The sequence below is a fragment of the Chenopodium quinoa genome, unplaced genomic scaffold (genome assembly GCF_001683475.1).
Source record: "Chenopodium quinoa cultivar QQ74 unplaced genomic scaffold, ASM168347v1, whole genome shotgun sequence".
In the NCBI taxonomy this organism is placed as follows: Eukaryota; Viridiplantae; Streptophyta; class Magnoliopsida; order Caryophyllales; family Amaranthaceae; genus Chenopodium; species Chenopodium quinoa.
The window spans coordinates 7,138,232-7,161,702 of record NW_018743850.1 but is presented as its reverse complement, the minus strand read 5'-3'; the positions used below and the strand labels follow the sequence as shown (position 1 = coordinate 7,161,702).

Sequence of the window (23,471 nt, the reverse complement as noted above, 5' to 3'; positions counted from 1 at the left end):
TATGTCCCTTTAAGAAGTTTTAGATGTTTGGTTAATCTCACATGTATGCAAGTGCTCTTGTTAAATTGCATAGAAAAGTGAATTGCAGCTATTGCCCATAACGTTAGGTCGTTAGGGTCTTGAGCTCCAGTGTTCAATATTTGGTCGCATTTATGTTGAGTTGCAATGGAAGTCGTGTGTTTTAGGAAAGTTGCCATGTTGGATTTGCTGTCTGATGATTTAATATTGGCTTCTGAAATTATAATCACATGGACAAGTTTGGATTAAGAATATATATATTAATGAGTGAAACCCACTCACTCAACCCGTGACCTGCACACCTAGCACCAACTGCCACTGCCTAAAAAAATTGAACACTGCTGTGGTATTGTTCAAATTTTTTGGTACGAATATTTTGGGCTGTATCACAATGGTGCCATTAAAAATCCCAAGTGATATTTTGGTGACTGTGGTACTACCTGAAAAATTTTATGTCTATGGTTCCACTGAAATTTCCTACTAGTATGTGCAATGTTGGATGGCTGCGATAGGTGACAAACTGTTGAAATATGCCGTGAATTGGGTTTAGGATCAGTGAGCTATAGCTCGTGAGGTAGCTCAGTAGTTTCAGAAGCATTTGGTGTTGCAACTGAATTGGAGCTATAGCTCCTATGCGAGCGAGCTATAGCTCACGGTGAATGGTAGATTCGCTAGGGGTGAGTGAGAGCTCATTTAGTAGCACGCTCGGTAGCTTACGAAGACACAAGGTAGGGGCGAGCGATAGCTCGGCTAGGGGCTGAACAAGTGCGATAGCTCGACCAGGGGTCGAGCGAGAGCTCGCTGATAATGAGGGAGAGCTCTCTGTATGCGTACGATGGAGCCCACACAACTCTTAGGGTTGCATGAGTTTTTTGTTTTTTTTTTTTTTTTTTTTTTTTTTTTGTGTTTTTTTTTTTTGGAGTAGCTATATATATAAACCTAGTTAAAGTTCATTCATAGTTTAGTCTGGTGATAATTGACATCATAAAATCTGTAATCTGGAATTCCTAAAGATCAATAAAGCTTTTCTATCGCCTACCCGTGAAGATAGCCAACACATCGTTGATGAACCACGTAAATCTGTGTGCTATTTATTTATTTTACATTTGTTAATTTGTTCTTTCTCACATCGGTTACGACAATTACAATTTATGAAGTATTTGGTTTTGAGTTGTACTTCGTATGTTTTTAGTTTTGAACTACATGTTCTTCTTTATTTGTATATATTTTTCAGTACTTATGTTCTTTTAAATTTTATGAACGTGTGCTTTGGTTGTTAATTATGTGTTTATTGTGTTTTAACTACTAGTACATTTTTTTTTGTTGTTGTGTGTGGAGTTCATGTTCATTTGTGTAAACTTTTATGTTTTTTAGGTTCATGTTCATTTGTGTAAACTTTTATGTTTTTTAGGTCCATGTTTATTTGTTATAACTTCTATATTCTTTGAATAAAGTAATTATATCACTGGCCGGGTGTTTGGGTGCACAATGAGCATTGAACCCCGAATCGGCCGAATGCACAAACCAATAATTGGATAGGGCATTCCATTCATTCATTAAATCCAGACGTTTGTAAGTAGCTGTAAACTTTGCCACAGCTTTGATAATTTGTCCAATAGGCAGCCTTTGAAATAACGAAAGTTACTACACAATAAGTCAATAACTAGTTTTAAAACCTATCCACATAATATAAATAATGTAATTGCAGGAAACCTCAAAATGTTCAATATGCATGTGTTCTTACTTAATATTTATCAGAAATGAAAACGACGACATTATATATACGAAGAGTATACGAAAAGGATTAGCATGAAATTCCTTGGCATTTACTAGCATTTTCTATACAATTTACACTGCGTAGAAATACTCAAATCGGTCCAATAAATTTATATCTTGATATATATATATGTAAACTTGTACTTGCAAATAAGTTCACTCGTCAAAGTTACACAACTTCAACGTACAAGATTGTTCAGCAACTGTGTAAATATCCCCACACCATTGTTACGAAATTTCGTTGGCCTTGATAGTAACATAGAAGGTATTAGCCAAGTAAACTTCGAAGAAGTTTCCTGAACCGTACAACGTGTTTTTTTTCTTGTAACCCGGGGAATCATTTATATAACAGGAACAAACGCATCACACCTTTCCTCAGCTAAATTCCAGTATCACTCTATTTCCTCCTTAACAGTATCTTACAACGTACGAGGGAAGATTGTCGCCCCGCGACAAAGATGGATTATACATAAGATACTCCTCGTATTTAACATTGTGCGATACTCCGTATGTATCTAGTCTCTACTCTCTCTGTTTTAAAATAAATGTTTTATTTAACACTTAATAAAAATAGAAAGAGTATTTAAAAGTATAGATTATTAAAAGTCAATGTTTGAATAATGTATACATTGAGACGATTTTAAAATGTACCTATATGACTATTTTTTCTTATATATAGATCACTAATATTGGTCAAAGTGAATTGTATAAATAGTACAGTGCAAAATGTTAAAATGAGACATTTATTTTGAAAATAAAGGGAGTATAATTTAAAATGAGACATTTATTTTGAAAATAAAGGGAGTATAATTTTTTATTTTTTTTTTAAATTAAGTGTATGCGATGTTACGAAGAAACTCCCTTTAAGTATCTAAATAAGTGTATAAGTTTATCTGGCACATGTGTCGATGTTAATGCACTACTTTGACCATTAAATTTTCAATTAGTTTAACTTATAAACATTTGATATTATGAAAATATGAAGCTCCCTTACTTTCAAAAAAAAAAAAAAAAAGTTACATATTATTATTTTATTTTTTTTTGGAAACAAATCAATTTATTAATCAAAAGCCATACATAATACATTAATTTATTTTTCTCTCAAAAAAAAAAATACATTTTTTTTTTAATTTTTTTTTTTAAATATAGTACTAAAAATTCAAGTCAAAGTTAGTATTTGAATATTAAGTTAATATGACACACTTATTCAGATATGGAGAAGAAGTGAGAAATAGAGGGAAAATGACGAACAAGTATAGTCGTAACATTGGTGAGCTACTCTATTTATATCACAAACTGATTTTAAAATAATTACGAGTAGTATTTAATGTGAAATTTGACTAATGATTAAGACTTATAGCTTGTGTATGTTATATTGTTATGTCTCAAGTTCAAATCCTCTCATCTCCATTTGGATTATGATTGGTACTTTTTAAAATAATATGTGGCCAAACACTCTTTAATATACATAGTAACATGGTACATTTTTTCCTGTCACATTTGAAATGAAGATGAACTCTCTCTTTGCAACCTAGCTAATATTGATATAAATAGATTTTCTTGTAAAATTCCATTTAAAGAAGTGAATGTAAATTTTTTTTTAAAAAAAGAAAAAAAAAACTTGTTTATAATGCTCAAAACTTATTTTTAATTACTAGTTAAAAGTAATTGTCATTGATTCACAAGTAATTTTGATATATAACATATTTTTTGTTAGCATTTTAAAATCTTAGCTTCATTATATTGTGAATGATGACATGATGTACGAGGCACCTTCCTAGTGCATGAAAAAGGTGACATGTGACACGTATACTTTTTAAGAAACACTTTCTAATATATACAACGTATATTTATGTATGATTCTAATACATGTTTAGGTTTTTCCTTAACTACTATAAATTAGAAAATACAGTCTTGTATAAATACTGCTAGAGTAAAACTAGGTCCAGTTACAAGGATTGTGAAATTTAAGTAGTAGACTTCTTTTTTTTTTTTTTAAAAAAAAAAAAAAAAAAAAAATTAGGGGTAGCTGAATCTTACTTACCAAAACGGATTATTCCTCATTAAGAGTGTAGATTACTTTTTTCAGAAGAAACCCTAAACGATAAAGAACATGCAAAAATCGATCTCCTAAAAGACAAACTACACTGAAGTAGGCAGTAGTGCAATTATCCAAGAGTAATCTATACTCTATAAATACAAGCAAAGTTGCTGAGCTACAAGAGTGCAAGAGAACATTGAAAGCACCTAAACTCTATAAATACAAGCAAAGTAGCTAAAGCTGCAAGAGAAAATTGAAAGAACCTTTATCTCTTTTGTATCCTTTCCAAGCCAAGTTCTTAACAAAATAAAGAAACGTGCATTTGAAGGCTAAGTTTCAGCTAACTAATGGCTTTACTTGAGGAAGCGAATGGCTCGAACCAAAGAAAAGTTGTAGCATGGATGGTTTGTTTGATCATACTGCTTCTGAATGCAGTAGCCTATGCAGAAAGACCCTTGTTAAAGGATAGCGCGAATCAACCTGCAATTAGTATAGTTGATCAAGAGCAAGTTGTGAAAGAAGGCCTTTTGACTAAGATGTATCACTTCCTATGGAAAGCAGGAGAATCCTCATATCAACCTGTTTGGCCTGTTAGTCTACTTACACTCAGCTCGAATTTTCTTTCTAGCGCCTTTTGTTGAAATGTTGATTATTTTTTGCTGTTCTGATAATTTTATGTTTGTTTATATTGTGTGTTTGTTGAGCAGGATATCGAGTTTGGTTGGAGGATCGTAGTGGGATCGTGTATAGGGTTCCTTGGTGCAGCACTTGGAAGTGTTGGTGGTGTTGGCGGTGGTGGAATATTCGTTCCAATGCTTACTTTGATCATTGGTTTTGATCCTAAATCGTCCACTGCCATTTCTAAATGTGGGTTATTACTCATTATCAGTCTTCTGATTGTAGACTTGTAGTATAGTTTTTATTTAACAGGTGTTTTTTTAGTACTTATATAATTTGATAACTGAATATCTAAATCTTAGAAACAATAAAATGAGATTTCTTGGCCTAAATTATGGATATTCATGATATTTCAGGTATGATAATGGGAGCTGCTGCATCAACAGTGTACTGCAATCTGAGTCAAAGGCATCCAACATTGGACATGCCGCTTATAGACTATGACTTGGCTGTACTAATCCAGCCTATGCTTATGCTTGGAATCAGCATCGGAGTTACATTCAACGTCGTGTTTGCTGATTGGATGGTCACTGTCCTTCTCATCATCCTTTTCTTAGGTGCCTTGATTATAAACATAAAATTTTCCATCTGCTAAACTTAAATTTTTTATTCAACCAAATTTTAACAATTTCTATCAAGCTTTGACATTGAGTTGTTTATGGCTGGCAGTTACATCAATAAAAGCTATTCTCAAAGGGGTTGATACATGGAAGAAAGAATCGCGAATGAAGGAGGTACTTGATACGAAGTATTAGCTTATAATAATACCATCATTTACACAACCTGCACTTTAGCATGAAGAGATTTTTAATTGTTTACTGATGAGTTTGATTGCTTTTGGCCATATTGTTTCAGGTAGTGGCCTCATTGCCTAAGCCAGAAGGTCAGCTTAAGTTTTCAACCTGTAAATATGTCACAGGATTCTATTATTCAGATTCAATGCAAAAGAAATAAATGAAGTAAATAAAAGAAAAAAAAAATCAAGAAGTACTCCTTATAAATCAGAATATTTATGTTTACTATCTACAGAGGAGTCTGGAGGAGACTACAAGCCATTAGCCAGTGGACCTCCTGCTCAGCCTGCACACGACACTAAGGTGCGCTGTTTCGCATGAAAAACATTTCGTATAAAATCCCTTTAAACTTCCAATTATTAACCTTTTGTTGTATGATCTTAGGTTCCTATACTATCCAACATATACTGGAAAGAGCTGTCATTGCTTATATTTGTTTGGGTTGGTTTTCTTGCTATTCAGCTCATCAAGGTGCGTGTTTTCCATGAATGATTTAAGTCGTTTTATACTTGATTTACATGAAATATTATTTCCCCTTATGTTTGGGGTAGATGGTTAATTGAATTACCTTGTTTGCAGAGATATACAGTGACCTGCTCCATTCAGTACTGGCTTCTAGATCTATTGCAGGTAAAACATCAAAGTTCACAAAACTTGGACAAGTTATACTCCCTCCATTCGAAATTAATAGTCATGTGAAACCATAATTATTAGAGGGTCAGGACAGTGTGATTATTGATTCCGGACAAGGCAGTGTTGGAGTATATATGCTCAACATACCACAGTGTCTAACAAGAATTACCTTTCGGAATGCAGGTGCCTATAGCTGTATCAGTCACGCTATTTGAAGCAGTAGGTTTATACAGAGGGACTAAGGTTCTTTCATCCAAGGGAAAAGAAATGACCAATTTCAAGGTGCATCAAATCTTATTGTACTCTATGTGTGGTGTAATTGCCGGCATGGTTGGTGGCTTGCTTGGGCTAGGCGGCGGATTCATCATGGGACCTCTCTTTCTTGAACTCGGTATTCCTCCTCAGGTATGCAGACATCAGTATCTCGAATTAGAGAAGAAAACAAAGAGCTAATAACCTCGTTGCCCAATCAAATTATCAATGTAGTAATATATAATCAAGTCATTATATGGTATGCAGGTAGCAAGTGCCACTTCGACATTTTCAATGATATTCTCATCCTCGATGTCTGTCATCCAATACTACATCCTTAAGCGATTCCCAGTTCCATATGGTAAATTTTTAATCACATAATGTAAAATGCATCTTATTTAATAACTTGCTAGAAGCTATAAAATCAACTTTGTGCTGTTTATCTAATTAGTTACTTCTTTCTTTCAGCGACTTATTTCGTCCTGGTAGCTACACTAGCAGCCTTCGTTGGTCAGCATGTTGTAACGAAGGCAGTAAAAGTACTAGGCAGAGCCTCGATAATCATCTTTATCCTCGCATCAACGATTCTTATTAGTGCAGTCACCCTAGGTACATACAATCATCCATTCCTATTCAATTATGCTTCATCATCTAGTGTTATCTCTGCCTTGTTTCTTTGAGACTACAATTGAGTAACTACTACGGAGTTTATGTTAAGTTGACACAATGCATAAAAAAAAGTCCCATGAACATTTATCTTTGTTCTCCTTTGACACACTAGTATATACTTACGTGCTAGTGCACGAGGGGGTAACAGCCGGTGCACTAGCACATATAATGAATTACAATCGAATTAAAGTACCTAAAAATTTCCGTAAAATGTGTTCTTGTTCATATATAAAAGCCTTACAGAGTACTTTGTATTATTTAAGCCCGTTCATAATTGTATTTTGTTGAACATTGTAGGTGGAGTGGGAGTAGCGAACATTATAAGTAAGCTGCAGAATCACGAGTACATGGGTTTCGAGAATTTCTGTCGTCGTTAATCCTCTTGTAATTAAAAAAAATTTTGTATCTCACCTCATTATGTTTGAGGTACTCTAATTGTTCACCTTATTTTCATTTTTGCAGGCGATCAATTTCGCCAAATTGCAATGTCTCAATTCAATCATAGCATCGTAGATATTTTTTGTTTTCGTAAATCAGCAACATGTTTTGATCTGAAATGTACGATGTATCAGCCATGAATTATTCTGATTTCTGTTGTCTCATAAAGTCGATGATCGACTCTTTTCACTATAAAAATTCTGCTAGTACTTGTATATTGCGCTCCATGAATATGTGACTGAGTAGCATACCAAGGGTTCCAGTATAGTAAGAGATCTCTAAAGTGAGTGTGTAATTGGAGTCCTATTTACCTTCTTCATGGAGTCTTATCTATATATGGACCGGTAGTGTCTCGTGATATGATATTGCTACGTCAAACGAATTTCACAAAATCTAGGTGTTACGTTTGAATCAAATGGATTTCAACTAATTGATAAGGTCCAATAAATTGAGAGTGACGGATAACTTAAGTGGTTAAAATTTTCCTCCCGATTTTAGGTGATTATAGGATTGATTCTCATCACTCGTTCTTGTGACTCTTTAAACACCAATGTTGTTCAAATAATTTCCTTATGATAAAAAACATATTACTCCATATAAAATATAAAAATTACAACAACCCAAGCATTGCATGTATAGTTTTTGGTGGATTTGACTATTTGATTATATTGCCTTTATTGCGTAAAAGTGTGTAAATTTTTTGAAAAGAAATGACCCATTTGACTAACACATTTGCATACATGTCTTTGACCAATGATATCTTTAGTAAGTTTAATTATCGATAAGTGAAAAAAAAAAAAAAAAAACTGATATTCGGAAACTATAAATTGAGATGGTTCTAAAAATTACTCAAATGACTATATTAATCTTATGTTCGCAGTATGAAGTACTAGCGGAGGGCAAAGTAATGTATGTGAATGTTCCAAAGTCAATTGGGCATTTATTTTGAAATGAAGGAATAACTAATAAGGAGATTATAATAAAACTCCTTACTCCCTTCGGAGTTCATCTATTGGCACATAGCTCTTATGTGTTTTGGAAACACATAGGAGGGTAAAATAATCGTTTGACATTCACAAATGTATGTATTTTTTAATAATACTCGATGTACAATTTACATACTTATTCGTATCATTAGAAAAATATATATACCACTACAACATTTAATGGTACGGTACCATTTACCTATTTAATGGTACCTTATACCCATGTTAATATTTACAACTTAATCATCCTATTTGTTTCAAAACAAATAGATCCTATGCGCCAATACTTTTCCCTTCGTATGTTGGTGGAAAATTATTTAATTTGTAAATTATTGACAAAGGATAATAAATATGTCCAATTTTAAGATAAAACAGTCATTTCACCACCTATATTTAAATTAAAGTTCAAAGCTATTATTATTCACCACTAACCAAATACTATTACTGTATTTGAGTTGATGAGTATTTTATTTATTTATTTTTTGTACTTAGTCAATATATTAAGTGATCGTTTGGTTAAATAAAAAATGTATAATAACTCAAAAAAAAAAACTCAAGAATTAATGTATGATTGAGCTTACCTAGGGGGTCTTAGGTTATTAATTCTTCCATTTTATGTGAAAAGTTTACTTTTATAGAAATGAGATATCTTATGTTTTTGTCAACCAAACAATTTTATAATCTTCTACTTTCCATGACTTTCCTGTCAATAAAACAAGTTTTAAAAGTTACTACGTACGGAATATTTGTTATCAATCACACCTTTAAGGTTTTAATTATTCAAATTTCACCAAAAACAAAAATACTCCACAATTTAAATGCAACTACAAAATCAATTAAACTGAACAAAAAAATCACCTAAATAGAAAAACCCCTAGCATATCAGATGATTTTAATGTAGTCTTATGACATTTGATTACCACAATTTTTTAAAATGGACGGTTGAGATTATTTGTTTTTATTTATTTATTTATTTTTAATTATTTTAAATACATTTTTATCTTCTAGAAATTATTTTTTAATATTTTTGAAATTCTGAAAAAAAATATATAAAATAATTAAAAAAATAATTTAAATTAAAATTACTAATTAAAGATAAATTAAAAAACAAACAATCTCAGCCGTCCATTTTCAAAAAATTGTGGTAGTAAAAAATCATAAGATTACATTAGAATTTTCGCTAACATATCTTGCATTGTAAAACACTACTCCCTCCATTTTTAAATACTTATTCCATTTCTCCATGCGCGGAATTTTAGGAGAAATTGGAGAAAGTAATAAAATATGGAGGTAGTGGGGTAGGTGGAAGAATAAAAAATGCGCGGAATTTTAGGAGAACATGAAATTAATAAAATATGATTTATGTTAAATCCACTAGTTGATAAAAATGAATTAAATATTGTAAAAACTTTCTAAATAAGAAAATGAAACAAATATTTAAAAGTGACCAAAAATAAAAAATGGAACAAGTATAAAAAACGAAGGGAGTACTAATTAACCACTTCTTTTTTAATTCCCATTTCCACAAACACATAGACCCATACAATCAAATCACCACATTAAATTAAATTATAATTAACCACACCCTGCTAAAAACATAAAATATAAAAATAACTGTACCCAGTACAAAAAAAGTAAAGAGATCTGCAGATATTCATGAACAACAGTAAAGAAAATTCAAAAACTTGGGAATATCCCACCTCCCACCTTATATAAAGAGGCAAGGGCAAAATTGTCCTAAAAAACTTCGATTTCCCGCCCAAGACGCATGGTCTAATTCATTACTTAATTTACCATATTTTCCTTCCTTTTTTTTTATTTAATTTATTTTTTACAAAAATAGTGGTAGTACTACTAGTCTACTACTGCCCTTCCCCCACTCTCTCACTTCCTCCATTTTTCTCTCTCCTCGCCTCTTCACATTCTTCCTTGAGCAAACGAACTTCCTCTGAAAATTCTTCTTCCATTTTCTCTCTCTTCAAGGTTTGTTCTCTGGATTCTTCTTTCTTTTGTCATTTTTCTCGCATTTCGATGTTTTTGGTTGATTTTCAAATTTCAAAAACCCTAAGTTTTTGAGTGGTTTATGTAATGTATTTACAGTTTTTGAATTTTGTTTATGTTTCTGTTTTGTTGATGCTTGTATTTGTTTGAATTTTGCTTTTGTTTATGAATTTATTTTTTTTAGGTTTGATTTTGGAAAAGGTTAGGGTTGGATAATGGCAGAGGAAAATGAGATGAAGGTTGATGATCCTAACGTTGATTCTCCTACTTCTGTTCTCGGAGACGAGGTATTCTTCGTTTTCTCTCGTTTTATTTGTTAATTGAATTATCAAGCTATAAATTTTGATTTAGTTTGTGTAATTGTGCTTTTACTCCGAATTTTTTGGAAGAGTTTAGTTTAGTATGAGTGTGTTTTCCTTCAAATTTACTGTTTATTCATATAAATTTGTGTGTTTATCCTTTATGCTGTTTGATTTCTGAATTGTTTAACTAGTTTATACTGATATTACCGGTTTGCCTCGCTAATGTTTTGTAATTCTTTACTGAGCTCTCACATATTCGATGAGGTTTTCCTAGCATTGCTGTTCAGTGTCTTGTTCAATAGTCATTATGTTATTTTTTGACTCACAATTGGTATGCTGAACAATATTTTAGTAGTGTTGTTGAGCACTTGTTCGTAATCGTAGGTGTGCTTTGGTAGCTAGTTACTGGATTTTAGTCTAGCATTGCCATTTTATCTTGTTCTGCAAATTGATTTTTCTTCTTCCCGATTTAAACTTTGTCATTGCTTTTAGTCTTTGAGAATTTTTTATTATTATTCCAACCATTAACATATATTTTGTGTTTCTCTAAACCTACAGGATATAGTAAAGGAAGAACCTGAAGTTAGTGATTTACTCGTAGAAGCAAAAAATGGAGATGCTATTCTTATATCGAAAGAAATGGCAGAGGAAGAAGAGAAGCTGCTTGAAGTGAGAGTGAAAGAAGAAATTGCTGAGAAGGAAAGATTGGCAGCTGAGGCGGCCACTCTTAATGAGTCTCAGTTTTCTAAGTTAGACGATCTTTTAAGTCAAACACAGCTCTACTCCGAATTCTTGTTGGAAAAGATGGATGACATTACATTGGTATGTGTTTTTTGTATGCTATCGTTGATTGTTGTTGCGCTTTCATATGCTGATTATTTTCTTTATGTGATGACTATAGAATGGAGTGGAGGAACAAGAAGAAGAAGAGCCAAGTAAAGGGAAAAAGAGAGGGCGAGGTGGAAAGAAGAAAGCTGCGCAATATAATGATGTAAGTACGTTACTTAATGAATTAAAAAATGACATTGTTGCATTTTCTGATATGTGTGATATATATTTTGATAAGTTGTTTGTTGAAGATGAAGCTTATTGGTTTCTTAGGCCAAATTATTTTGATTATATATTTGTGGCCGTTGGTTATCTATTTTGTGGTGTAATTGCTGTGTATCTCGTTGTGCAGAAGAAAGCTAAGAGAGCAGTTGCAGCAATGATTACTAGATCTAAAGAAGGTACAGCTGCTGAGGATACTGATCTTACTGAGGAAGAAAGAATTGAGAAGGAGCAGTCTGATCTTATCCCATTGTTGACTGGTGGGAAGCTGAAGTCTTACCAGATCAAAGGAGTGAAGTGGCTTATTTCTCTCTGGCAGAATGGTCTAAATGGAATCCTAGCTGATCAAATGGGACTTGGAAAGACGATTCAGACCATTGGGTTTCTGGCTCATCTTAAAGGGAAAGGTTTGGATGGGCCTTATATGGTTATTGCTCCTCTCTCTACTCTGTCAAACTGGATGAATGAAATGAATAGGCAAGTATTTACTACTGCGGTTGTTTTTTAGTTGCTTCCTTAGTTTCTCAAACATAACGCCATTTTGTTCTTCAACTATCAGGTTTACGCCATCAGTGAAAGCCATCATTTATCATGGTGATGCGAAAGAAAGGAATCAGATACGCCTAAAACATATGCCCAAAAGCATTGGTCCGAATTTCCCTATAGTTATTACTTCTTATGAGGTAGCCCTTAATGATGCCCGGAAACACTTGAGGCATTACAAGTGGAAATATGTTGTTGTCGATGAGGTAAAATATTAATGCATTGTTTGTCTTTTGCATTCTCTCTCCTTTACCTTTGCTTTTTAGAGGGCTTACTCCAGTGGTGGTTGTAGGTAAAATATTAATGCGTTGTCTGCCTTTTGCATCCTCTGTCCTTTACCTTCGCTGTTTAGAGGGCTTACTTCAGTGGTGGTTGTATGTTGAATAGGGCCATCGTCTAAAGAATTCAAATTGCAAGTTATTCAAAGAGTTGAAGCGTTTGCCTATTGAGAACAAGCTTTTGTTGACTGGAACACCATTGCAGAATAACTTGGCTGAGCTGTGGTCGTTGTTGAATTTCATTTTGCCTGACATATTCTCATCTCATGAAGAATTTGAGTCATGGTTTGTGCTCTACTTACACTAGTTATTTTGGCTTGTTACCTTAGTCATTCATCAATAATGCAATCTAGTTTTGAAATGCTGCCAGTGCAATCTGTTTTGTGGTCATGACTGACCTATGTTGCTTATACTCGGATTAGGGTGTCGTGTATGACATGGTGTTGGATCTCCTAAAACTCTAAGTTCAATAAAATTTTATATGAGGCCATTGTATTTAGGTGCTGTGCTGTGTTGAAGTTTACGAGGATCTGACCTGCAACACACAATGTACTATGTGCAATTGTACAATTGGGTGTCAAAGTACTCTAGTTTATGTCTACTTTCATAACATTTACTTTGATTTCAGCTTCTTGTTGCACCATGGCTTTATAAATAGTGATGGACAATGAAACTTTATTTTTATATTAACACTGGCTCCTTTAACTTTTTACTTACTCTTGAATCTCTGTGCAGATTCTATTGTCATAGGCTCATAGCTCTGAGAACTGTGTTTACGAGTTTCATATGAAAACAAAATTTGTACCCAAGTTATTGAATAATTGTTGATGCTTGGATCACCATGAATAGAGTTCATATCACAGCTTTTGGGTCACCTGAATTCTTTACTTTAAGGTTCCAGTAGAATTATTTTTAAAAAATTTTATACGATTTTTTTTAAAAAAAAAAATCTTGATTGAGTTATTTGATATCCCTTGTGTCACTTAAAGTATAAGCAAAAGTAAAGCTAGATCTTTGATTGTAATGGCTTTCCTGTTAAATGATTGACTGTTACTATTTTTTTTTATGTAATATTGATTAAAATTTTGTGGAGTTTGAGAAAAGGGGTAATGAGATTATCTCCCTTGTGTCACTTAAAGTCGGGCTGTTCAGTATTAATGGCATGGTCCTTTTGTTTTTCTTTCAGGTTTGACCTGTCAGGAAAGCGTAGCAATGAAGAAGTGAAGGAGGAAGTAGAAGAGAAAAGGAGGGTTCAGGCATGCATTTAAGCAATTTTTTTAAATTCTGTGAACTTTGATACACTTTCTTTTGTGATTATTTTCAAAAATATTTTATTCTGTGATATACTGAATCTGTATGTTGTAATTAGGTGGTGGCCAAGCTACATGCCATATTACGTCCGTTTCTCCTTCGCAGAATGAAGGCTGATGTGGAACAATCCCTTCCTGGTAAGAAGGAGATTATTTTGTATGCTACCATGACTGAGCATCAAAAGAATTTTCAGGACCACCTCATCAATCGAACGTTGGAAAATCATTTAGTGACGAATGTAAGCTTAGGTAAGGCATACAGTTTATATTACAGTTCTTGTCCCACTGGTTAACAAACCTGTAGCTTCTTAGAAGCATCTCTCTCTTTAAAATACAAGTATATTGTAGTTTAGTACATCTTTTCTATTCTTATGATACCAACATTATATGTGGAGATGATCATGTGTATTGTGTGATATTTACTTTTCTTAGACATTTGGCATGCCTATATAAAGTTTTTTTTGACAATGAGATTATTATCTCTGAGAATCAAGCTTATTACTTTGACCGTTGTATCATCTTTTGGTATGACTTTAATTACCTGCCATTTTTGTGGATGCACTAGCATATACTTCCTCCGTTTTTATTTACTTGCAACACAACCTTGTGGCACGCGCTTTGAGGTCAAGATTATATAATTTTAACGGACAAATTATTCAAAATTATTTTTACACATGATACCTAACCCTACTGTAATCCTTATGTTAAAATTATTTTGATAAAATCGCTCGTTTACTTTCACTATTCATCTCCTAAAATTGCGTGCCTAAAAGGTGTGCTTTAAGTAAAAAGAAAAAGAGAAAGTATAAGACCTGGTGTATAAAGTTGAATTGTGAACAATCATCAGCTGTATTAGTATGTTGATGGCTCAGTGGTTGTGAAGTGGGCATTAGAGGTTGATGGATTGTTTTGAAAGGGCAGCCCAAAATCCATTATTATCTCATAAATTAGTAGTATTGGCAGTGTTAGTTGTTTACGTTGTAGTGTGACTAGCTTCCATTAGGTTTTTTTACCCCTTATTAGTCTTGTGGTTTATGTGTAGCTCAGTAAATAAAATTGAATTGAGCAATCACAAGTTGTAATATCACCTATTAATGTTTGTATTGTGTAGAATTGTTGATAGTTTAGTTTCAAGCAATTATGCTTTAAATTTACAATTAGTTACTGCCATGTCTGAGTTTTTAGGCTTCAAATTTAAAGATGGTGATTATCTGATAACATAGTGAGTTTAATTATTCTGTTCAGCTCCTTTTCCTTTTGTGCTAAGTGTTCATTCCACAAATGCAGGATCTGTACCACGTGGTTTTAAAGGGAAGCTTAATAATCTAATGATTCAACTCCGGAAAAATTGCAATCATCCAGATCTCTTGGAATCTGCTTTTGATGGATCATGTGAGTGCCTAGGATGACCAGATTTAAAATTCTGTTACTTAGTTTTTCTTCTTTAATGATTTTGGAATTCTCCTTTTGGCAGACTTCTATCCTCCTGTGGAACAAATAGTTGGACAGTGCGGCAAATTCCAGCTGCTGGACAGGTTGTTGGCTAAACTCTTTGCCCGAAAGCACAAGGCAAGTATTTGAAGTTGAAGTTTTGAACTAGTCATGTCTTACTGGGTGATGTAGTTTTATTTCTTCTAGTGATTTTTAATATAATTGTTAATTACTCTTAGGTTCTTATATTCTCTCAGTGGACCAAAATTCTTGACATAATGGATTACTACTTCAGTGAGAAGGGATTTAAGGTTTGCAGAATTGATGGCAATGTGAAACTTGAAGATAGGAGGAGGCAGGTCAGTGCTTGTGGGCTTGCACTAAAATTTGTGCCAATTTTGCTCATCGTGTTGTTTTAATGGCTTATGTTAGCCTTCCCTAGTTCCCTCATTACGGATTATTCTATAAATTGTGTTTCCTATTGACTTGGAAATTATCTGATGCATCTACATTCTACAGATTAATGATTTTAATGACGTAGACAGCGAATATAGAATATTTCTTCTCAGTACAAGGGCTGGTGGATTAGGCATAAACCTTACTGCTGCAGACACTTGTATTCTTTACGACAGTGACTGGGTAATTTTTCACTTTTGTTCTGTGATTATTTATTTTTGTTTCTCAACTGAATTGTAATCTTATTCATGAGAATTGCATCTACTTGCCAGAACCCCCAAATGGATCTGCAGGCAATGGATCGTTGTCACAGAATTGGTCAAACTAAGCCTGTTCATGTTTACAGGCTTGCCACTGCACTGTCGGTTGAGGTACTTTCATGGTTAAATCGGCTCTGTTCTTGTGAAATAAACATCAATGCCTTTTGTATCTGTTCAGGAACTTGGGATTTCTTTTTTCAGGGTCGTATGCTGAAAAGGGCTTTTAGTAAGCTGAGGCTTGAACATGTAGTCATTGGCAAGGGGCAATTCAAGGCTGAAAGAACAATGAGTAATATTATGGAGGTATCTTTCTCGCAACATCTTATTCTGCTGCTTTGGGCGGTAGGATGAAATATGTTTTGCTGGATTTCTCATATAGCAAAAAATGAGAAAATAATAAATATCTGTATCATTGTTCCTCTCAACGGTGGGGAAAATAATTCGAAAGCAAGTGCTCAAGCCTAATCTCATCAAGGGGGTTATGCGCACCTATGATAAAAATTATCAATATGATTGTCCAACCGGAAAATTGTTATTTGAATATCTTGTACTGAATCCATCTTCCATCCAACTAAATGGAGCCTTAGTACAGAGTAACAAAACTTGACTTGCAGTGGATTTTTGGGTAGGGTGTTGTTATGCCCCACATTCTGGTTCATTTTTGTCGTGACTGCTAATGACTACATTGCCCGTTCTTGATTCTGTTATGCCGCTGATTCTCTGAAGTGTCTTACATTCTTCTCTGGCTTTGTTACTAAGTACGTTAATTGTTGCAGCTGAGCAACTTACATTTCTCTCTGACTAGCATGTCTAATTTTCACACGTTTTCATAAATCTGTTTTGACTTTTGTCAAACCTGTTATATATTGATGTTAATTCATTTCGAGTGGTTTGTATGCAATAATTTTTTTATGCATTGGATGTGTCATACTGTCATGTTTTCTCTTTGTAAACCGTTCTTGTTCAATACCAGGAGGAGGATCTGCTGGAACTTCTCCGAGAGGAAGAGGATGCTGAAGATAAAATTGTGCAGACAGAAATCAGTGATGAAGACCTTGATAAAGTTCTCAATCGCACTGACTTACTAATTGCATCAGGTGTAAAAGAGGAGCCTGAAGTTGAGAAGTTTGTGCTTCCCCTCAAAGGGCCTGGATGGGAAGTGGTTATACCGACCGCAACAGGTGGTGTCTTGTCCACTCTTAATAGCTAATAGTCTAATACTCCTCTTTACCAGTGAAACGGGACACTCCCCTCGTACATTTTATCAGCAGGGGGTTGGGGGGATTATTTTGGGAGGTTAGTAGATTAATCTTTGTGCACCATGAGGGAATATCTCTTGCTCCTTTCATTTTGTTTCATTGGCATTTAAAGAGTAGGAAAAGCCATGAGAAAGGAAGCTGTTTTTTGTAAATTACGCTGTCAGCTGTGTAGATTTTTTGGTCCTGGTGTTCTGACTCTTATTAATGAGTTATAAACAGTTTATGGAGCAGTATATAATGAGTTTTTTCAATGTTGCTCTCTATATAAGCTTGTTGAATTTAGAAGCTGATATATGGGCACCTTAAAGGCTTAAACCAGCAATTTTGGCTTATGTAGTACTTCGTATTTACTTATAATGGTGATTAATATGAAAAGATTTTGGAAAGTGATTGTATGTTGTTTTCTACACTCTATATAGATACCGCCAATTATGTGACTAGTGAATGGGTCGGGAATCCAACCTGTCCTGGGTGAAAGCCAGATATCCTAACCGCTGGACGACAACGGAAGATGTTGATCAAATCATTAGTTTATGAATTTGATAATCTGAATAAAGTACCATTTACAACACACTAATTAGAGGCTCCAAGTATGAAGTATCAGTATATTTATTAAGCCAATATGGTGTAAGAAGAATGTAAGATACAATGTCCATCCTTTTTTCCTTTTCTCCTATTCTGTATCAAACAATATATACTTGTATAGAAAAAAAGTACATTGAATTCTTTAAAAACAAAACTTTGTATGAGAGTACAGAGTATATCTTTCTATAATGAGACAATCTCAAAACAAAATGTTGTGAAACCAGAGTACGTCTTTACTCCGTATCATTGATGGTTCACCAACGGAGCTGCTTTTTTTATGGAGGTTAGGGGGTTCGAGTATAAGTTTGTGAAGGGTATTTACGTTGCGTTGCCACGCTCATCAAGCAAAAAGAGAGTTATACTCTTTGACTTTAGCTAAGTACTTTCTCCGTTCCTTATTATTAATTATGTTTTAATTTTTAGCACTATTCATCAAATGAGAGAATCTTTTAATTTATTTTCAATATATAAGACATAATAGTCATGTGGGGTGTTGTTTAATTCAATTGTTATAATTTTACAACTATACATTGAAAGATATTAATGGTCAAACAAGTGCACTGACAAACACGTAAAGTCAAAACGTAACCAGTAAAAAAGAACGGATGGAGTAGCTCTTTGAATTTAAAAGTTAATCATTCTCTCTCTTCTTCCGTATGAAACTATAAAAGCCAATATGAAAAATTTAAAAGCTAGTCCCACTAGTTGTTTTCATTTTGTCTTAAAATTCAGCTTTTCAACCAGCCAAAAAGCCATAACCAAACATATTTTTTGGCAGTCTGACCATACAAAAAATCCAACCAAAAATCTACTAACTCAATTACCAAAGATGAAATCTCTAGTCTCTACAGGGCAGTGATGTTTGAAAGTTTAAAGGGATTTGCCACGGAGAAAAGGTTAATAAACAGCAAGTCTTATTCCTTCATCACAGGAACTGAAGAATAAAAATACAGATTTTAGTATTTTACAGCAGAATGCTGATCACAGTTCCAACTCTTGTTCTAAACTTCTAACAACTAATTACAATTAACAAGATAATCATTGTCAAAATCTAGTTTCTCATCATCATTTGAGGCTCCTGTCTTCCTTTTAAAAGCTGAACTCCAGAACCTAAAGCAAAACACAGCGTGTTAGACTATCTTAATTCGGTGTCTTGTGTTTTGCTATGGCCTCTCTGAGAATTCACCTTGCATTTTCTGCTTTAATTCCTGAAGCTTCATCATCTGCAGACCCCAATTTTAAACTGGTAGTTTTGAAATATCTTCGCCTCTTACTGCACGGATGACTTGTGCGTCTACTGTAGTCAGTATTTGGGGTATTGACATGCCCCCAGAGATGACAATTTCTGCACCAAAGTTGTTTCAAACAAGTCAGAAAATAATAAGACTCATACATTCCAATTACTAGTGTATGTTTTTGCATATATTTGAAATATATTTCAATTTTCTAATCTTACCTATGCCTTCACGGACTGAGAGATTAGGCCTCAAAATATCTTTAGAGTTTACAAGAAACATGTCACCCAAGTACAGGTGATTTGTTGGTACATAGACACAGAAAAGTTCCTCTTCACCCATGTGGCTGTGAAGGGTGACAGTAGACGTGATAAATGCCAGTGTATATTCTCCTACTCGAGGATGTTTGATCATAGCCACTTCCTTAAAAGCTCTCGAGTTCTGATCTGAAATAATGACCTTGTCATCAAGTTATTAACTCAAAGATCAAGTCAAGGCTCATAGGATTTAACTGTATGTACATATACATTATACCTGGTGATATTGCTGCACTAATCTGTTTCGAAGCAGAGTATATATAGCTGATAAGGGGCATTTTCTTGATGAACCACTCCCCTAGCTGGAGGATGGAAGCTCCCAACCACGATGACATAATTACTCCCACCAAGAAAATGAATGTAATAGAGGTCACAAAGCCAAGGCCTAGCCATTTTCGCAATAAGAATAATCAATTGATCATAGTCCATTATAGCCAATCAGAAAGCAAGTTAGAGCTATATTAGCTTAAAAATTTATTATGTTTAAGTAAAAATTTATGAAAGTTTTAAAGTGTTACGGTTGTTAAATGTTCTCCATCAGACATCTACTGCATTAAGAGGTGTTCGTGAAGTTCAACAACAATATGTTGCCTACGAGAAGAGGAAAATGCTTAGCTTAGTGGACACTAGCCACTAGTATCAAGGCTGAGAGCTTAAGCTTGTATGAGAACAAGAGTCACCTCTATTTATAAGTATAATATAAGAAATAAAAGTGAAAACCACACTATTACATTCTCTTTCAAAACAGCATCCTGTTCTTTCAATCTACAATGACCCAAGTACCAGGTAGTAAAATTATCTCATACGAAAACACAAAGTATACAGCAGGAAGCCAGAAACGAATTTAGAAGTAAGACTAACCAAATATGTTTATTCCGAGTTGAGTAAAAATTGGTGAGAAGAATCCATCCACAAAATGAATAAACCACCAAGTGAAGTAAAAGGTGATGGCTATAGGAAGCAGAATCACACTGAAAAAAAAAAAACATATAAAACATTGAACAATATATTAGAACAAAATATATAAATAAACTCCTTCCGCCCCATTTTAATCCATACATTGAGGTTTTGGACGATGAAATAGAGAGAAAGATATGGACGAGTGGATAACTGGATATGAAACATCCAAAAAGGATACTCATAAGTCATAACAAACTTTAAGACGAAATACGATGTTACATTTTGATCAAACGTGCAATCTTGTTACAAACATTGGATATAATTAAAAGGAGTATTCATATATATAGCATAAGAATTAGATATTCACCTTCCAGACATAAACTTCTTTGTAGCCCAACTTCGGATGACTTTGCAACATGCCTACACAATTAACATCGCCAAATATACACCAAAATGTATGAAAACAAATCATGCAAATTTAAAAGTTTATCTCAAATTAATTGATGCTTACAACAAAGAAATCTCTAAAACATGCATTAAATCAACGAACATCTAATACTACATAATCGAGTGCTGACACAAATTGTAACAATTTAAAAGATCAAATTATCAACCAACAAATTAAGGAAATCATTTAGCTAGAATTACTCGTATTTATGTAAATATCAATTTGATCATCAAATGTAGCTAAATAAACAATGCAAATCATCATAAAATAAGTTAATGCGGTAAATCTATAACCAAAAAAAAAAGGGACTAAAATTAACCGAGACAAATATCAAGAAAAAGAATTGAAGGAACCTCTTTGCCGGGGGAAGTGTGATGAAAAGATAAAGGGGAAGAAGAAGGAGAAGAAGGGGCTGAAGGTTTGGAGGTTTCAAGGGTGGACACCAATGGCGGAACACTAACGGGGATCAGTAGCTCTAGATCTCTTTCTCTTTCTCTTGTTCCCATTTTTCTTTTGTTTTCCTGGAGTTCGTTATTTCATCAAATGAGGCTAACTAACTTTATTTGGTTTTTCTATTCGAGTATTGTGTCTTATTTTATTTAGGGACATTTAGAAATATACGACAAAATCAAGTATAGTTTTATTTTATTGTTGTTTACGGAGTAAATATATGGGCTATTTGATATGTTAATAGGTGCCCAAGACTAAGACGAAACTTGTAACTTTATCGGTAGCTAGTTTTTTTAGATAGGATACCCAATCCAAAACTTATTTTGGTTTGGATTCTTTGAATTGTCATGGATTTTTAGGATTTTAATTAATTTTGCACAACCCTATTAGTTTTAGTACCTCTTCATGTGCATGAACACAAAAGTTTAGAAAATTGTATTGCTTATATATATGTTACTATATCTCAATCAACAAACACGTCTAAATTTCTAAGGTCGAATTTTGTTTAAATGTTATTATACATTTATAAATTGTGTGTTGAGTTACAGTGTGAATAACATGCATATATTTCATTCTAAAAATTGTTGATTTGATTTAGTATTGTTATATTATGATAGTTTTAATGACAAAAGTTGGTAAAGTTTGATCTTAAAAACTATTACCAACTTTGGTCATTAAAACTATTGTCTCTAAAATTTAGAGAGAATGTTGTCTATGATTGAAATGGAGGGAGTGCTACTATAGGTATTATTTCTGATTTATTAGGCACATTTTGGATAAAGATCATGTAGTTTATACAAAAGTAGCATTTTAGATTGTATTTAGGGCATATTTACATATTTTTCTCAATTTGTTTTGTAAATTTAGGGCATATATGCTTATATTTTTCAATTTGTGTAAAGGAATTGTTTTTTCTTCCTTGTATAGGTTTGAAGTTATAGGAAATCATGCAATGGAGAAAGGTGGAGTATTTGAGGGACCTAATTAGAAGGAGGAGGAGCAAGGCCGTAATGGAAATAGAAGGCATCTCATCACTATGGGAAGGTAGAGAAGAGAAGAAGAGATGGGTGGTATAGGTCTCATATGATTTTAAATCGCAAAAATTGTGAAAACAACAGACTTAATTCCGACGGAATTTCTAAAAATTAATCCGTTGGAAAACAGGCATATTCCGAGGGAAAAAATATACGTCGGAAAGTTGCAATTAATAATGCATCGCAATTTTCCGACGGAATAATTATCCCTCGCAATATATATAATTTACGACGAAATTATATCGTCCGAAATTGCGCTTTTTACGAGGAATATTCCGTTGGAAACGGTACATAATGATGGAAATAAATCCGTCGGAATTTTGGGACGAAATTTCGATTAAAGTCAAATGTGCTTCCGGCAAAACTAGTTCCGTCAGAATATGCGTTTTCGACGGAATTCCTCTCGAAAAATGTCAAAATTTCTACAAAATGTTTCACGACAGATTGTTTCGACGAAATTCCAGGGAAAAGTGATTTCCGATGGAATTTCATTAGATCCCGACAGATTTTTTCCGTCGAAAATAAGCTGTTTTCTAGTAGTGGACGATCCTGTAGCACATCATCTAGTTAAGTTAATGTCTTCGATTTTAAGAAAGTTTTTGGAGAATCATAATCCTAATGAATTTTCGCTATTTATCTGAAATGAAAAATTCCCCTCGCTTAATTCATTGACATGATGCATGCAAGTTACACCGTTGAATACATCACGTACTCTCAATTTATTGGCTTACAACCTTACACTATCATATTCCCTTTGTAGCTTTTATTTGCGTCATTTTATTTTTAAAAGTCGCCCCTTAAATATTGCTCTACATACATGAGACACCAGTCGCACCACTTTACTATTACAAAAATTATTTCAAGATTCCACCACTGTTTCTTACATCGTTTTCATTTAATCAAAACTTACGAAGTACAACAAAGTAAAAATTTTATAAGGGCAAAGAATACATAAAGTATTTACTAGTACTTACATAGTCACATTTAATGCACATAAATAACTTTTAAGACGAAGACTACGCATATAATGAGTTTTTTTTGATAAGAAGTATGATCAAAAAGTTGTTTTATTAAGGTGAAAAGAACTTACCCTAAAAATTCGATAGGGTAAGATAATCCCATTAGATGGTCTCCTTACTCGTAATTGGGGCTGTGCCGCCTAATTTTTTTACCTTCAAATACCTCGTTCCAATTTGAAATTGAATTTCCCGGCTGACCAAACAGCGAGCGAACGAGATGATAACAGCGAAGCTCGTCGATTATCACCATACTTTCGCAGCGTAATTTCTCTCTCCTCTCTCCATAATTCTTCTTCTGCGATGTCTTA

General features: G+C 33.6%; 3 protein-coding genes across 5 annotated transcripts; 2 read left to right on the top strand and 1 right to left on the bottom strand.

Moving 5' to 3' along the window:
• Positions 1 to 4,006: 4,006 nt before the first annotated feature.
• Positions 4,007 to 7,451, top strand: LOC110686175 (sulfite exporter TauE/SafE family protein 3-like). The gene is made up of 12 exons (XM_021862769.1): positions 4,007 to 4,425; positions 4,543 to 4,702; positions 4,870 to 5,070; positions 5,183 to 5,247; positions 5,369 to 5,396; positions 5,543 to 5,610; positions 5,692 to 5,778; positions 5,887 to 5,937; positions 6,124 to 6,345; positions 6,460 to 6,553; positions 6,661 to 6,801; positions 7,159 to 7,451. The coding sequence occupies exons 1-12, from the start codon at positions 4,183 to 4,185 to the stop codon at positions 7,236 to 7,238; spliced, it is 1,440 nt and encodes a 479-aa protein (XP_021718461.1). The 5' UTR covers positions 4,007 to 4,182; the 3' UTR covers positions 7,239 to 7,451.
• Positions 7,452 to 9,550: 2,099 nt separating this feature from the next.
• Positions 9,551 to 17,524, top strand: LOC110686174 (ATP-dependent DNA helicase DDM1-like). 3 transcript variants are annotated; one of them, XM_021862767.1, is made up of 16 exons: positions 9,551 to 10,268; positions 10,493 to 10,573; positions 11,147 to 11,410; positions 11,490 to 11,579; positions 11,769 to 12,115; positions 12,198 to 12,387; positions 12,569 to 12,744; positions 13,646 to 13,715; positions 13,829 to 14,018; positions 15,057 to 15,161; positions 15,244 to 15,338; positions 15,440 to 15,559; positions 15,720 to 15,839; positions 15,929 to 16,027; positions 16,118 to 16,219; positions 16,890 to 17,524. In XM_021862767.1, exons 2-16 carry the CDS (start codon positions 10,502 to 10,504, stop codon positions 17,124 to 17,126), a joined length of 2,277 nt encoding a protein of 758 aa, XP_021718459.1. In that variant the 5' UTR covers positions 9,551 to 10,268; positions 10,493 to 10,501; the 3' UTR covers positions 17,127 to 17,524. The 3 variants fall into 3 exon arrangements, with proteins under 3 accessions (XP_021718459.1, XP_021718458.1, XP_021718457.1); XM_021862766.1 differs by having other exon boundaries at positions 10,488 to 10,573; XM_021862765.1 differs by having other exon boundaries at positions 9,552 to 10,268; positions 10,471 to 10,573.
• Positions 17,525 to 18,924: 1,400 nt separating this feature from the next.
• Positions 18,925 to 21,308, bottom strand: LOC110685656 (protein LIKE COV 3-like). The gene is made up of 6 exons (XM_021862187.1): positions 21,014 to 21,308; positions 20,580 to 20,632; positions 20,174 to 20,283; positions 19,530 to 19,697; positions 19,217 to 19,441; positions 18,925 to 19,105 (listed from the first exon to the last, which is right to left on the bottom strand). Exons 1-6 carry the CDS (start codon positions 21,164 to 21,166, stop codon positions 18,999 to 19,001), a joined length of 816 nt encoding a protein of 271 aa, XP_021717879.1. The 5' UTR covers positions 21,167 to 21,308; the 3' UTR covers positions 18,925 to 18,998.
• Between the last annotated feature and the right edge of the window lie 2,163 nt (positions 21,309 to 23,471).